This window comes from Sylvia atricapilla, chromosome 1 (assembly GCF_009819655.1).
Source record: "Sylvia atricapilla isolate bSylAtr1 chromosome 1, bSylAtr1.pri, whole genome shotgun sequence".
Lineage (NCBI taxonomy): Eukaryota > Metazoa > Chordata > Aves > Passeriformes > Sylviidae > Sylvia > Sylvia atricapilla.
Genome location: NC_089140.1, coordinates 31569703 through 31583109, shown reverse-complemented (window position 1 = coordinate 31583109; position 13407 = coordinate 31569703). Strand labels below are relative to the sequence as shown.

The 13407-nt window shown below is 35.2% G+C and overlaps 1 protein-coding gene and 1 pseudogene across 1 annotated transcript in view; both read right to left on the bottom strand.

Moving 5' to 3' along the window:
* DNAH11 (dynein axonemal heavy chain 11) overlaps nucleotides 1-1571 on the bottom strand; it is a 69787-nt gene extending 68216 nt beyond the window's left edge. Inside the window, 2 exon segments of the mRNA XM_066340541.1 lie at nucleotides 1069-1207; nucleotides 1468-1571. Of these exon segments, the coding sequence (XP_066196638.1) occupies nucleotides 1069-1207; nucleotides 1468-1571 (243 nt within the window).
* Nucleotides 1572-1838: 267 nt separating this feature from the next.
* LOC136364889 (dynein axonemal heavy chain 11-like) lies at nucleotides 1839-4980 on the bottom strand (annotated as a pseudogene).
* Between the last annotated feature and the right edge of the window lie 8427 nt (nucleotides 4981-13407).

Sequence of the window (13407 nt, the reverse complement as noted above, 5' to 3'; positions counted from 1 at the left end):
AGCAATACCCTCAGAGCTCTCTGAATTGCTGTATATTTTATGCAGAAACCCAGAATTTTTTCTCAGAGGTGCTTGATTTCTCCCATTTCCATTTAAAGTAAACCAAATGAGAGTCAAAAAGTTAACAAATAAGAATATTCTAAATTTTGCTTCAAACATTAATGATAATATTATTATTGTAACTATGATTAATACTGAAGTGGCAAACAATGACATAAATTACTTTTCTCAATTCAGAACATGCCTCCAGGGCAAAGTAACCATTAGACCCAAAAAATCCTTGTTCTAGTGATGCAAGCAGTATTAATTATCTTTAGATATGCATGGTTTAATTTCATTATCTCTAGAAAATTGCAAGAATGTGTCAGGAAATCTTTAGGATATTTAGACATAATTTTTAAATTATTCAGGCATAAAAGTAAAGTTGATTTTTATTTCATAAAGGCCCTTTCTGCTATTTGAGTTTATAGCTTAAGGTTGAAGGTTTATTCCATTGATAAAAATACATATTAGGAATATCTTGTGAAAAATTATGCAGCTGCAGATGGTTAAAACATAATACATACAGGGAAGATATCATACAGTTTCTAGGGTTTGCATTTTTAAGCTAATATTTCTGAATGCAGATTCTTTGTAGTATAATAATTGAATTATTTAGAAATGCTTTTCCACCCCCTTTTTTTAAACAGCTGTCACTGTTTTTACTGGGGAAAGTTTAAAGACATATTCATTCAATTACAATATGCTGTCTGTTTTTCAAAATAATTTTTGCTCTATTATTCTCTTCTCCAAAAGGTAGTTATTTACATGGATGTTACAGAGCAGCACAATGCAGTCACTCATCCCAGGTATGAAGTGGTGATATACAAGTATTTATTGCAAAACCAACACATTATAAACATCCAAAAGTAAGAAGAAAGGATACTTTTTTGCAAATGTGATTGAAAGTGTCTTTAAAATACAAGACAATATGCATAAATCCCTCCTATCATATGGTATTCGGCTGCACTGGTATTGAGTGTGTGTTAATGGGTATGTAGTAAATCCAGAAGCCCAAAGAACCCTCACCTGTCCAGGGAGCAGCTCCCTGCAGAGAGGTTACAAGGTGGTGAACTTCCTGGCTAACAGACAGGCATCAATAAACCCTTCATCAGCCAACATCATTTCAGAGACCAGTTCAATGACAGTGACAACCACGGCACAAGTTCTAGGGAAGAAAAAAACCTCATAATCCACATACCCAGATCAGTATTTAAGCATGGTAAGAATAAGTCAGCTAAATCAAATGTCTGATGTGTGCAAACATTTTTAAAAACAGACACCTCAAGAGAGTCACAATTAAGAATGTCAATCAAAGCTGACAAGGACCATAGTTCAAAGCAAAATGAGCTAATTAGGTACTGGTGATTGTTAGTATTCCATAACATTGTTGCACAAAAGAGGCATCTGAGAAACACAGACAGGTACCGCCCAAACTCAGAGCAGGCACAGGCTGCAGTGGTGTCCCAAGGGGACACTGGGACACAGCTAGCAGCTGTACAGGGTCTGGAAGTCAACTGCAAGACAACCATTGCTAAAAATGCCATCCTTTTTTAAGGAGCTTCGATTTTTTTTTTTTTGGAGAGCTTTAATGCTTTTATAGGAAGGCTTGTTGGCCTTTAGAGGTTTTTACTCTTTTTTTTCTAAATATAGCTGCTCAAAATTTAGAACAAAACCACAGAAATTTTAATGACATAAATGAAAAAAATCTCATTAAATCTCATTTTTCAAAGAACACAAAATAATAATGTTATTGCTAAACAATTTCACAATTTCCTCATTAAAAATCATTACTTAAGTTACATACCAACAAAGAGGAGATCTTGGATTTTGTGTTCCAGCCAGCTACAAACCAGCAATATTTTTCCCTCAGTAAGGTTCTCATGTAGTTCTGTCTGACCTGCACATCCAGGGATCATAGTAATAAATATTTATTATATTATGTATTATGTAAATATTATATATTTCTATAAATAATAAATATTTATATAAATATAAATACACTGGATTTCAGTGTAATGTTTTCAGCAAGAAATAGAGTCTACTAAAAGAAAGATAACACAAAGAAGTGTTAAAAGAAAGATACTACTTATAAAAAAAGAAAACTTTCTAGACCTTAGCAAGCAGACGTATTTTACTTTAGGCATCAGCTTTTAGTAATCTGTCTGGTATTGAATTCAGAAGGAATTAGAGCTGTTATTATATTACAGCTATGTGGACTATTAGAGCCACTGAGAGTGCATGTGGCTGAAGCATGTCTATAGGAAGAATCATCTTTTGAAACAGAATAAAGGATACTAGTAGGGATGCAGAGAGGAGACAGTATAGAGTAAACAAAAACCAAAATGGAAAAAGGTAAACATAGGATGGTGGAAAAACAAGGCATGTCTCAAAAGCACTGGAGAGCCCTTGAGATTTCTTGCAAAGTTGAATCCCTCCAAACTTCTCACCCATAGGGTGCCAGGATCCTACCAACATGGTAGGACTTGAACTGATTTCAATAGCAAAATTTTAATTGTAAGCTGGTAGGATTGGGATTTATTGACATATATTCCTACAGTTTGAAGAGAAAGTAATTTTTAGGTAGTACATCACATAGGTGATTTTGTGTTACCATCCCATCCTTCATTTATAGTTTAAGAGGAAGTTTGGAGGAAGATATTACAAGTTCGGTATTTATAGTCTGCAGAGGACAGAGAAGGACTCCTAACATACTCACTTCTTTTTCTTCCTAATTTGATCATGGATTGTCTTTAACTGTACTGCCACTACTGACTAGACTTCTACCAAGACTGAATTAGTCAAAGCACCCTCAAGCTCCTGTCTGGACCAAACCTTTATAGGTATTACCTACAGACTAAAATTAAAAGACTCAAGAACTTTTTTTTTCTTGAAAGCAATAGTTTCCAATGTAATTCACATGAAAAAGAAGCTAAACAACAATCTCCATACTGCTTAACAGAACATCTCACCTCATCATCCATGTGTTCTGAAAAACTGAAAATTTTCATCATCACACCAAGGACACAGCCTGAATCTTCCGTGGTCTCTGTCTTCTCTGTGTCAGCTGGTCCTGCAGGAGCAACACTCTCTGCTAGGTGGAGAGCCTGGGTTGGAGTAATATAACGCCTTAACGTATGAAAAGGGATTGTTTGCATTGCAATGAACTTTTAAAACATCAGGAGCTTTTTTATAACTCTTACATTTCATGGATGATTTATTCCAAGTCCACTTTCTCATCATAATTAATGTCCTAAACCACAAACGTATCTCTTCCATATTCATGTAAAATCATGGTGTGGTACTACATGGAAAGTGCGCATTTTAGAAAAGAAAACTAACTGCGTCAATATTTTTTATCAAGAAGGAAGATCCTATCAGTGATCACATAGGACAGGAAACAGGAGGCTGTATTTGCCTATTAAAAGGCTGCTTTGCCTATTTAAAAGACCTGAGCCCCATAATGAGGCCTCCCAGCTGAGGGTTGTAAGCATTAAGCCAGCCCGGATGCCTGAGTGTATCTTTTTGGATCACTTATTCTAACAAGAAATTCTATATTGGAGCCAAAACATACCCAGAAGAAAAATGTTTCACTGTATGTGGTGTGAAAAAAAACCCCAAAATACTGGTTTGGACTTTCACAAACAAACGAAAAAAACTTTGCTGAACTCCTGATTAACCTTGGCAAAGATCTGCTCATATTCCCCTTCAGACCAGACAGACTAGGCAAAAAATATTCCAGTTATTATAAATGTAATGGCCATTAAAATCATAGCATTTCTTAAGTATGTAGACCTAAATGCACATACATTCTCATATATATTTTGCCTTGATAACTTCATAATATATATATATGAGGTAGGAAAGAACTCTGAACATCTACGAAACATTTAACTTTTCATTCACAGAAACAGATAAAGCAGGCACTGTTATTTGTAGCAGTCATTACCTGTCAGTCAAAGGTGTAATAACTTGCCAAAGGGTATTTCCCAAGTACTCATAAAAAGTACTGAAACCAAGCATCAGAAATGTTGGCAAAAGAGTGTTTCTGGATATCATCCCATCTATGGCATACCTGTGACAGTCAAGCAAAAGCTCTGGAACTGAAGCCCTAAGAGCCATCAGTCATGATGCCAGGTAGGAGCTATTCAGGTGGTACAAATGTCACCCATCACAAAGCTGCAGCTGTCATCAGCAGGTCTCACACCTCATTCCCAGCCACTTAGGACTAATAACTACTACAATCTATTATAAAGGATTCGATGCACCTCGAGGCATTGGTGCTTTTATACAGACACAAGTGCAATAGAAGATAAATTTAGTAGAGCTCTCACAGCAGAACACAAGGCCTCTCTGTACAAACAATGCAGTCTTTACAAGGGAGCTGACATTACTGTGACTGCAGTGTTTCATTTTACCTCTCAAGCCTTGTTCCTTCTTATCTGAATGCTATCTTAAAAGCCCATTTTATTTCTGAGGCTCAGGAGGAAAATAAGAATCCTTTCCTATTTCAATTCCAATCCAGTGAAACATTTTTTTCATTCAAACCAACAGCATGAGTTTTACATAGTTTTAATATACTGGTTTAAATAAACCATAATTTCAGTTATCTGCACTTACAAAAAGTTATCACAAGAAGAGAAGATGCTCCGGAGATCATCCTCTGTACACGCCTCTGAAAGGAGAGCAAAACACACTGTGAATTACTGAAGGCAGAACAAACTGTGAATGCAAAATATAGCTGATTCAAACATGCACCTTCTGGGCTTGAAGGGCTGCTGATACATCTCTGCCATGAATGTCTTTGGGGCAAATCAACATGATTTTTTCATGATCCCCCGAGTTCTCCAAGCAGCATGGTAATAGACAGCATTTAGCTCAGTGACCTGAAAAGATTAAGATAACTCTCTAAAACCAGATGGCTTCCAGTACCTCTACCATTATTACTACTAGAAATTAGTTCTGCCTACATCATGAACTAATTCACCATAAAAACTGGCTTGTACATACAAATTTTCTGATATTCAACATGAGATGCCAGAAGAAATCCTGGTTTAAACAGAAATTTGAACCATCTCCAAAACATCAACAATCCAGGTGAGCATAAATGCTGCAGGTGTGCAGCTAGGCAGGGTAGGAGGAATGGATGGATAAAAAGTTGTACATTAAATGGAATTGAAAATTCTGTGGTTATAATCTCCATAGAGATATGCACCAGGCTCTGCAAAATTGTACTAATTGTACAAGAACATTTATTGGCAAACTAAAAATAGTCCTCAGGAAAGATCAGAGACATTTCAAAAATAGAAGGAGCAATAAGGAGATGATTACAAAACGCAATATAAATAATTATACAGAGTTATGTGATATGGAGTGACTATGGAATTATTCAGGTTTTATATTAATAGGGGGAAACCCCCAATCTCAGCTACTGCATGTAATTCTAAGGAGGAAATTCTAAAAATACATGGAAATATCAATAGAAAGATATAATGTCTTTTCTATTACAGATACTTCAGACAGATATTCATGACCCCTTTAAAGTCTCTTTCCTATTTTGTATTTCCCTTCAGGAGACATTCTGGTTTGAAAAACAAAACCAAAACTACTGAAAGTTTTCACAAAGAGAAAGAGTACTCGCAACAGCAGAAAACATTCAGGAGAAGTTTGAGGTAAAAAAGGGTAAAGCAAAAATCAAATGGCACATAGTATACTTCTTAAATGGGATTAAAACTAAACACAGATGTAAACCATTTGGTTTGACTAATCAAACCCAATAGTTTTGTTTTCCTTACACAAATATGCAGGTGTAATATTTGTACACATACTGAATGTGTACTCTGTTCTTAGCATACCGTTGCAGCAGTATTTTCACTTTTAGCTTTTGTCTCAGTTCAGAATAACCCCACAAAACCCCAGTAATTAAGATGTGTTAAAAATGTCCATGAGGTAGCAGAAATTGAAAAAAGCCATATTTCTTTTTTCAGTAGGTGCCCTAAAATATGTTATAGTAATACGTTAATATATTTAACATTTAATATGTAAACTATACTAATATGACTATATTCACACTGTATTCATTTTCTCTCAATAAACAAAAAGGAGATGTCCATATCTGCTTCTTGTGACAATCCTCCAAGGCTGTTGCCAAGCTCTCAGCCTAGCAGATGCCATTTCTACATCTAAAACCCATCAGGTTTGTGAAGCACTAAGTTGAGCCTGGGCTGGGTGTTCAAAACCTCACTGTTCTCTCTGCCTCTCTTCATAGGCCAGTATGGCCTCCATGGAGCAGAGATATATTGCATTCTGTACAGTTTCCTCAAGATAGCAGTAGCCAAGACTCCACCTTTTGAAGCAAAAAAATCCCAAGCATGTGTAAATTTATGCACATAACATAAATGGTATATTTTGTACTAAAAATGAAGTTCATCCTGTTAATCTTCACAAAGGAAGTGCTCCTTTACATCAGCACTTTTTACAAACCTGAAATGAGAGTGAATTTTCCCTCCATTTTCCCTGTCACCATACCTTCAGTAGGATTTAGATGAGATACCAGACACTGTTTTTTTTTACCTATCCACTCGACTTGAATCCAGACATACTGCCTTAGAGCTCCAAATATGGAAGTCTGGAGTTTTTGTGTTCACAGCAAGCACAGACAATACATTATTTTCTGTCTCCATGCACTGAAACGTAGCTGTATCTTGGAGAAATAATCTCCAAGAGGCAAGCTGCATATACGTGTCCATTCTGTCTGGGGCCTCCCTGCTGCGACAATCAATCATTAGAACCACAGGCAACATTGATTTTATGCAATGTGAATGCTTATGTATTCAGCACTGTCCTGAGAACAATAGATAATTGTCTCAGGAGTTGCTGATCTGTTCTCCCTGACCTACCACCACCCAGTTAGCATACATACTGGCTGGCCAGTTGGCAAATACAGGCTCAGAACCAGCTGAAACTCCATTCAGCTGGTAGGGGACATGTGAGAGTGCTGGAGGTTTGGAGAGGTGTGTGCTAAAGACAAGACAGGAGGGGATCTGAAACGAAAACAGAAAACAAAGTAAAAAGAGCAGCAGAAGAAAGAAAATATAAGAAATGCAACATTCAACCATAGCCTTGATCAGTTCTGTGACTTTCAGTGCTTGTTTTTTTTTTTTCATTTTCATTACTTCCAAACAGTAAACCCTCTACGCTTCTTTTAAAAACCATTTTATGCACAGGAGGAAGATAGACAATTTATTAAATAATTAGTAAATTACACAGTATTGAGTAACAAAATGTTCTGGATTTATTATTTTCCCCAAATTAATATAATAAAAAGTAGCATTTCATGCAATTGAAAGTGTCTATTTAATCTACATCCAAAAGAGGGCAAAATTCATGAAGGAGATTTCACATAACTCAACATGTCTGATCACTAGATCTACATTTGTCATGGAACAGAACATGCTCCTTTTCTCTGCTGTATGTCTCAAGGGCAACATTTATATATTCCTCTGTATTCTCCTGAAATTTAAGATCAGCAACACTGCCAAGAAATTAGGTAAAATGACAGGCTACTTGTATCCAAAAATACCAGATGTTTAAGGAAACTATTTACATTAGATTTCTGTCAATCACACTGTTACAGTGAATGATGCTGGCTGTTGCATGATTACCACACACAAGGTTTTTATGGGGAAAAGCTGGGCCAAAATGATATATCAGTGAATGGAGTTAATTACACTTTTATCAGTTGTCAGAAGAATCTGAAGGAGAAAGCTCAATGTAAAACTGAGAAGTCTGGAAATTGTTATTATTTATGGCGAATGCTCATTTTACAAATTGCCTATTAAGGTCTAAATACCTTTTGTAGCTACACATCTCTGCATAGACCATGGAATTTGAAAATCAGTGTCTACACACCAGCATGCTCTGTGCCTGACACCTAAAACAGAAGACTTGTTTGCTTGCCTTATATGTGGATGAAGCAAATCACTGAGATTTAGTTATGTGAACAATCTATGAGGGCCTACCATCGTGTTTGAAAAGGCTCCATGTTCAAGCCTTCATCATCTCTGAAAGCATCAGTTCTTCTGTTACAACTCACAGCCCTTCAAAATAAAGGTTTTGCCTGAGGCACACTAAAAACTGTAGCAGTCAGAGAATTGATGGCTGTGGCTGGGTAGTAACTGAGGCCAGGAGTATCATCTGGCCTGTAGATAACATAGTATGAAGCTTCTGAAATACATCAAAGTGCCTGTGCCTTTATACAGATGGGTATTACAAACCCCAGCAGATCATTGTTCAAGGGAGGAACACAGAAGGATAGCTACAAAAACATTCCTTGTGCGAGGGTCAGCAGCTCAGTCAGTAACAGCCTACTAGACACCACAGATCTTTCAGTCTTACTTATCACTATGCATTGCTTGCCTGAAATTTGATCAATCTGTGCTAGAAGAATAGATTTGTTCATCTCATTGACTTTTTCCATTTCTAATTCCTGCAAACCTACAACCCAAAAATCCAAATAAATGCACCTTCCAAGTGGCTAAATGTCCAGCAAAGACAAATCGGGATTTGTAACATGTCTCTCATTTCTTCTTGCTGAACACCTTGTACTTGTCTTAGCTGGGGGAAAAATATTTACTACCTTACTTAGGCAAAATGCTCCTATTCTTAAAGTAAATTAGAATTTTGCTCATAACAGAGGTGCAGTTCAATGATATTCTCAGCTGGAAAACTTTCCTTTCTGTAGAGAATATGAAGTACATTAATACACAAAGAGGCTCAGCTTTTTTGGCTCTGCTCCTCTTTAAAGGATGTCTAGCAAGTCTGCTGAAAAACCTAAATAGAGGAGAGGAAAATGTATGCGCTTGCTTTCTAAGCATACAGCCAAAGCTTTTTCACAGAAAGAGTGTCTGAAAAAGAGGCAGAGATTTTAATGACAAGTGCCTTAAATCACCTTAAAGCCAGGGATTCCCTCCCAGTTAAGGTGAAAATCAGACCAAACATTAAAATAGAACAATACAATCCACTATTGATTTAAAATAATAACGATGAACACAGCTGTAAGAAACAGAGAAGGGACAAGTCTTTCACGTTTCCTTTCCAGACATGAAAGCAACATAATTTCATTCAGTCCAAGGAAACCAAGGGAATGGATTTGTGCCAGCAAAGTCCCCCAAAAGGTAAGTCTGGCCAGGGGAAACTCCTCTTCAACCTTCCAAAGAGTCCAATCTTAGCAAGTAACGGATGATAAAAAAAAAAAATTCTAACTCAACAGGGCAGTTATGTGCAGATAAATTTAAAAAGGAAACCACCAAAGCAACAAATGAAGTAGATAAGAATCAGTTGAGTGAGGGAGCAAAGAAATCACTTTTTAAAAAGATACACATATTTTTGATGTAGGAAGAGTTAAAAATATGAAAACACATGTTGGTATTGACACAAAAAGCATTAAGGATCAAAATATTCAATTATATGCCTAACTGGAAAGAAAAAGAAACCATATTTATTTATATTTTAGCATCATTCAAGCTATTAGGTTGGTATCTCTCAGAACAAAAGTGAAGTCTCAAAAAACAGGTTTGTGTTGGGGTTTTTTGAAACTTCCTATTGCAACATTTTCCTTCAAGAAGAAACAGACTGTGACTCTAAAGCCAGGAAGAATGAATGCAGGTGGGAATTTCAAGGTATTCCTTCAAGTGTGTGGAGGGAGAACTTTGGTTGCACAAATCCACTACCTCCTGTTGCAAGTGTGAAAGGAGGACTCCCAGTGTGTGGACAGGGAGAAAGTGAAAGTGAATTTGATCCAAACAGAACACATTTTAAAGACTTTCAACAATTTTGCCATCATGCTATCCCTAAATAATGAACCAATGCCTCAAGTCTAATTGGTCATGCAAAAAGCAGTAGAAATCCAGTATGTCAAATAGAAACAAATGACAAAAATATAATGGGAACCTCTCACATCTGTACAAAAAAGAAACAATCTGACAGCTCTTATTTCCTCTTATTGCAGAATTACACTTTAGAACAGTTTGTAATCATACTGGAAATTTTAACTCTGCTGCAGAGCTTCAAAGCTTTCATACACCTTTGGCTTTCTTGTAGCTTCCATCACATTTTCTTTATTTGTTATGTCAGTCACCAACTGCTGTACAGAAAGAAATGGACCTATTTCAACTCTCAAATTTATTTCTTCTACTTCATATGGTTTACTAAACTGGGATAAGAAAAACATGGGGAAAAGAGCTGCAAGAATACACCTAAAACAATCAGCTTGTTTTAAGTTCTATTTCTTAGATAAAAAAAAAAAAAAAAAGAAAACTAAAGCCGCAAACACTTATTTTGACAGTGTTTAGACTGAATATGAAAGAAAAGTAAAATGAACAGAGAGAACTGCAAATATCACTGATGATACCATTAAAACTCTTCAACAAGATAAAATGACAGATTTTTAGCAGAATTATTATTTTGGAGTATTTCTGCTCATGCAAGCTCAATACCTTTTTCAAAATGCACCAAGAAGAAACTTATGCATGTTAAACACCACAAATAATTTCATTGCTATTAACAGGGTATTCAACTTGAACAAAAAATATACTTTTTTTGGCATATAGTGAGACATGTTGCTGCCAGGGTTTCTAAATTGCAGATTTGAACAATTAGAAATATATTTGAAATTTCAAGCACAGAAGCTCCCTATAGAACATTAACCTATATTAACTTTTCAGAATTGTACGCCATGAGAACTTTCCCTGGCATCTGTGGATTGAATTACAGGTGTGTTTGCAACAGAAAATTATCATATTTATTATGCAAAGGTTCAGTGACTTTTTTTGGTCAGAATGTCCAATTAAGGCATAATGCTGTGTGTCAGTTGAAGTGCTTATGTTGATTGTTGTAGTTACCTTTAGCCATTAATAAATAACAGACCATAAACTTGTATTTCAACCACCACTTTCCTGAATGATATGGAGCTTGCAGAAAAGATTTCTGCACCTCAGCAGTATCGTATAGGAGATACAAAGGAGGTTAAAAAGCTAACAGAGAGTAAATGAAAGAAGATACTAAAGGCATGGGAAGGAATGACCTGTAGATCTTTGTCTCAAATCGTGACACCAGCAACTGCCAGTCCATGTGAAAGGAAAACAAGGCAGATAATTGCCTTGATGAAGATACCACATGTGTTGAAATTCCATCCAAATGGAATGACAGAATCTGCCATGTTTTATTGACTTTGCCAGCCTTTCTCTTGTTCAATGAACTATACTACATATTTACTTTTCAGAATTGCTTGCATCTGAAACTAGAAAAATAAACAAAACAAAAAAAGCCAGAAAAAATGGCACTAATCAAAATAATTTATCAGAGAAACTAAAGCTAACAAGAGCTTAATCATAATTGTAATTATTATTGTATATAATAAGAGAAAACATCTTTAAACACTGAAAATGGACAGTATATTATTAAAGGATTTTTTAAAAATTGAAGGAATTACAAGCTTAGAAAGCTGTTATTTTTTTAACTCCTACATGGAGACAGGAATGCTTTTAGAGCACATATAGTTACTCAGCATACATATAAATTCCCAGTACTAACATCTCGAGAAAGATAAATTGCTATAAAGATTAAGGAAAAAAGTTTTAACTTGCCAAGCATACCAATGAGTGAATAATATTAATACAATAATGATATTTCTAACAATTAAATTCGTATTTGATTGTTACCTAGATTTTTAAGCAGCTGTTTGTTGGACTTCAATAAATAAATTTCTATTCTTTTATGCTCTTGGCAAGAAAATTCCATGGCAGTCCATGTTGGGCTGATTTCTTCCAAAGTCTGGGAATAATAAGAGCAATTATAACATCTGTCTATGTATACCACATTTCATATTTGGAACTGAGGAATTTAATTAAATCATATGTAATTCACAGTGATGGTAAACTACACCACAGACAAGAAGTTCATTTTGCTGGGCTCTGAATTTTGATACCTGGGTAAGTCACAGGAAAACATTCAGTTCTATGATTAATTTCTTGCAACAAGACCTAAAAAACCAAATAGTTTGTTACATACTATTCTGCAAAAACAGAAGTAAAAAAGAAAGTATATTTCTCACCTTCTCAGTGCTCAACTCTTACTGCACTTTGGAGTTCATCTTCTACCTTTATGAAACTGGAGTCCCAAAAGGTCTGAGAAGGTTTTCTGTTACTAAAAGCCTGACCTATAAAGAAAAGAGACAGCACGGAGCAAATATGGTCAATGAAAAAGTCTGACATAAGCATATAAACACAAAGTGTTTAAAATGGAATCTAAAACAAAACAAAAAAAAAAAAAAAAAAAAAAAAAAAAAAAAAAAAAAAAACCAACTGAATAAGTTATTTGCACTCTAGATACCAGATATACTTTCAGATTTGCCACAAAAGTGTGGAATAACTGCCTATCAGAAATATTTCTTGATGCTCTTACAAGGTTTTTGTTTTGTTTTGTCTTGTACTCTGGTGTTCTGTACTTCATAACACTAAAGGTAAGTTTATTTGCACAGCTGCCATTGAAGGTGATGTAAGATACAAACTCAGTATCTGCAGACTAGAAACCTTGGGGAGTGATGGGGATATTTGCAGTACTTTGTTGCTACTTGGTAGAATTAATTAAATTCAAGAAAAAAAAAACTTTAAAATTTTTATCTATGATTCAAAAAGATGACAGTCAATTGTTTTTCCATTTTCTGTTTGCTAAAAAAAAAAAAATAATCACAATTTTTTGCTAATCCTGTTTAGGAGCTCCCTGCATTAAAAATAAGTTTAAATGTGCATTTATTAAAACTGTATGTAACAAATCACTGATATATTGAAGAAAAATAGAAAAATTCTTTTACACTCTCTTCTATGCTTTCAGCTTCACAGTTTTTTAATAAAAAAATATTGGAAGTTCGTCTTCAATTTTTTTTTTCAAAATGGTTTAAAAGAATTTTATTCAAATTTTGAAAACCAACAACTGCTCCATGTTATAGCCTATAAACCAAAACCACCAGGATTTTTTTTTTAATGAGAAAAAGAAGTATAAGAACTGGGTAGGTGAAATTCACACTTTTGAAGCAATTCAGGAGAAAATATCTACGATGAAGTCTTATTTTTCTCTTATAAGATGAATAAGTGGACATGTAATAAATATAATTTATTTCTGAATGAAACAAATACATAAACAAGAAGAAACTTTATACCTGTTAGGCTCAAGACTTTGTATTCAACCACAGTACTTTCTGTGAGGCACAGCTGTAGTGTCCTGCAAAAGTCTGGGAAGCGAGTCTTTGTTGTTATTTTTACTTCATACTTCTCCTGTTCCACTGGAATTTTCTTCTGCAGGGCTACTATC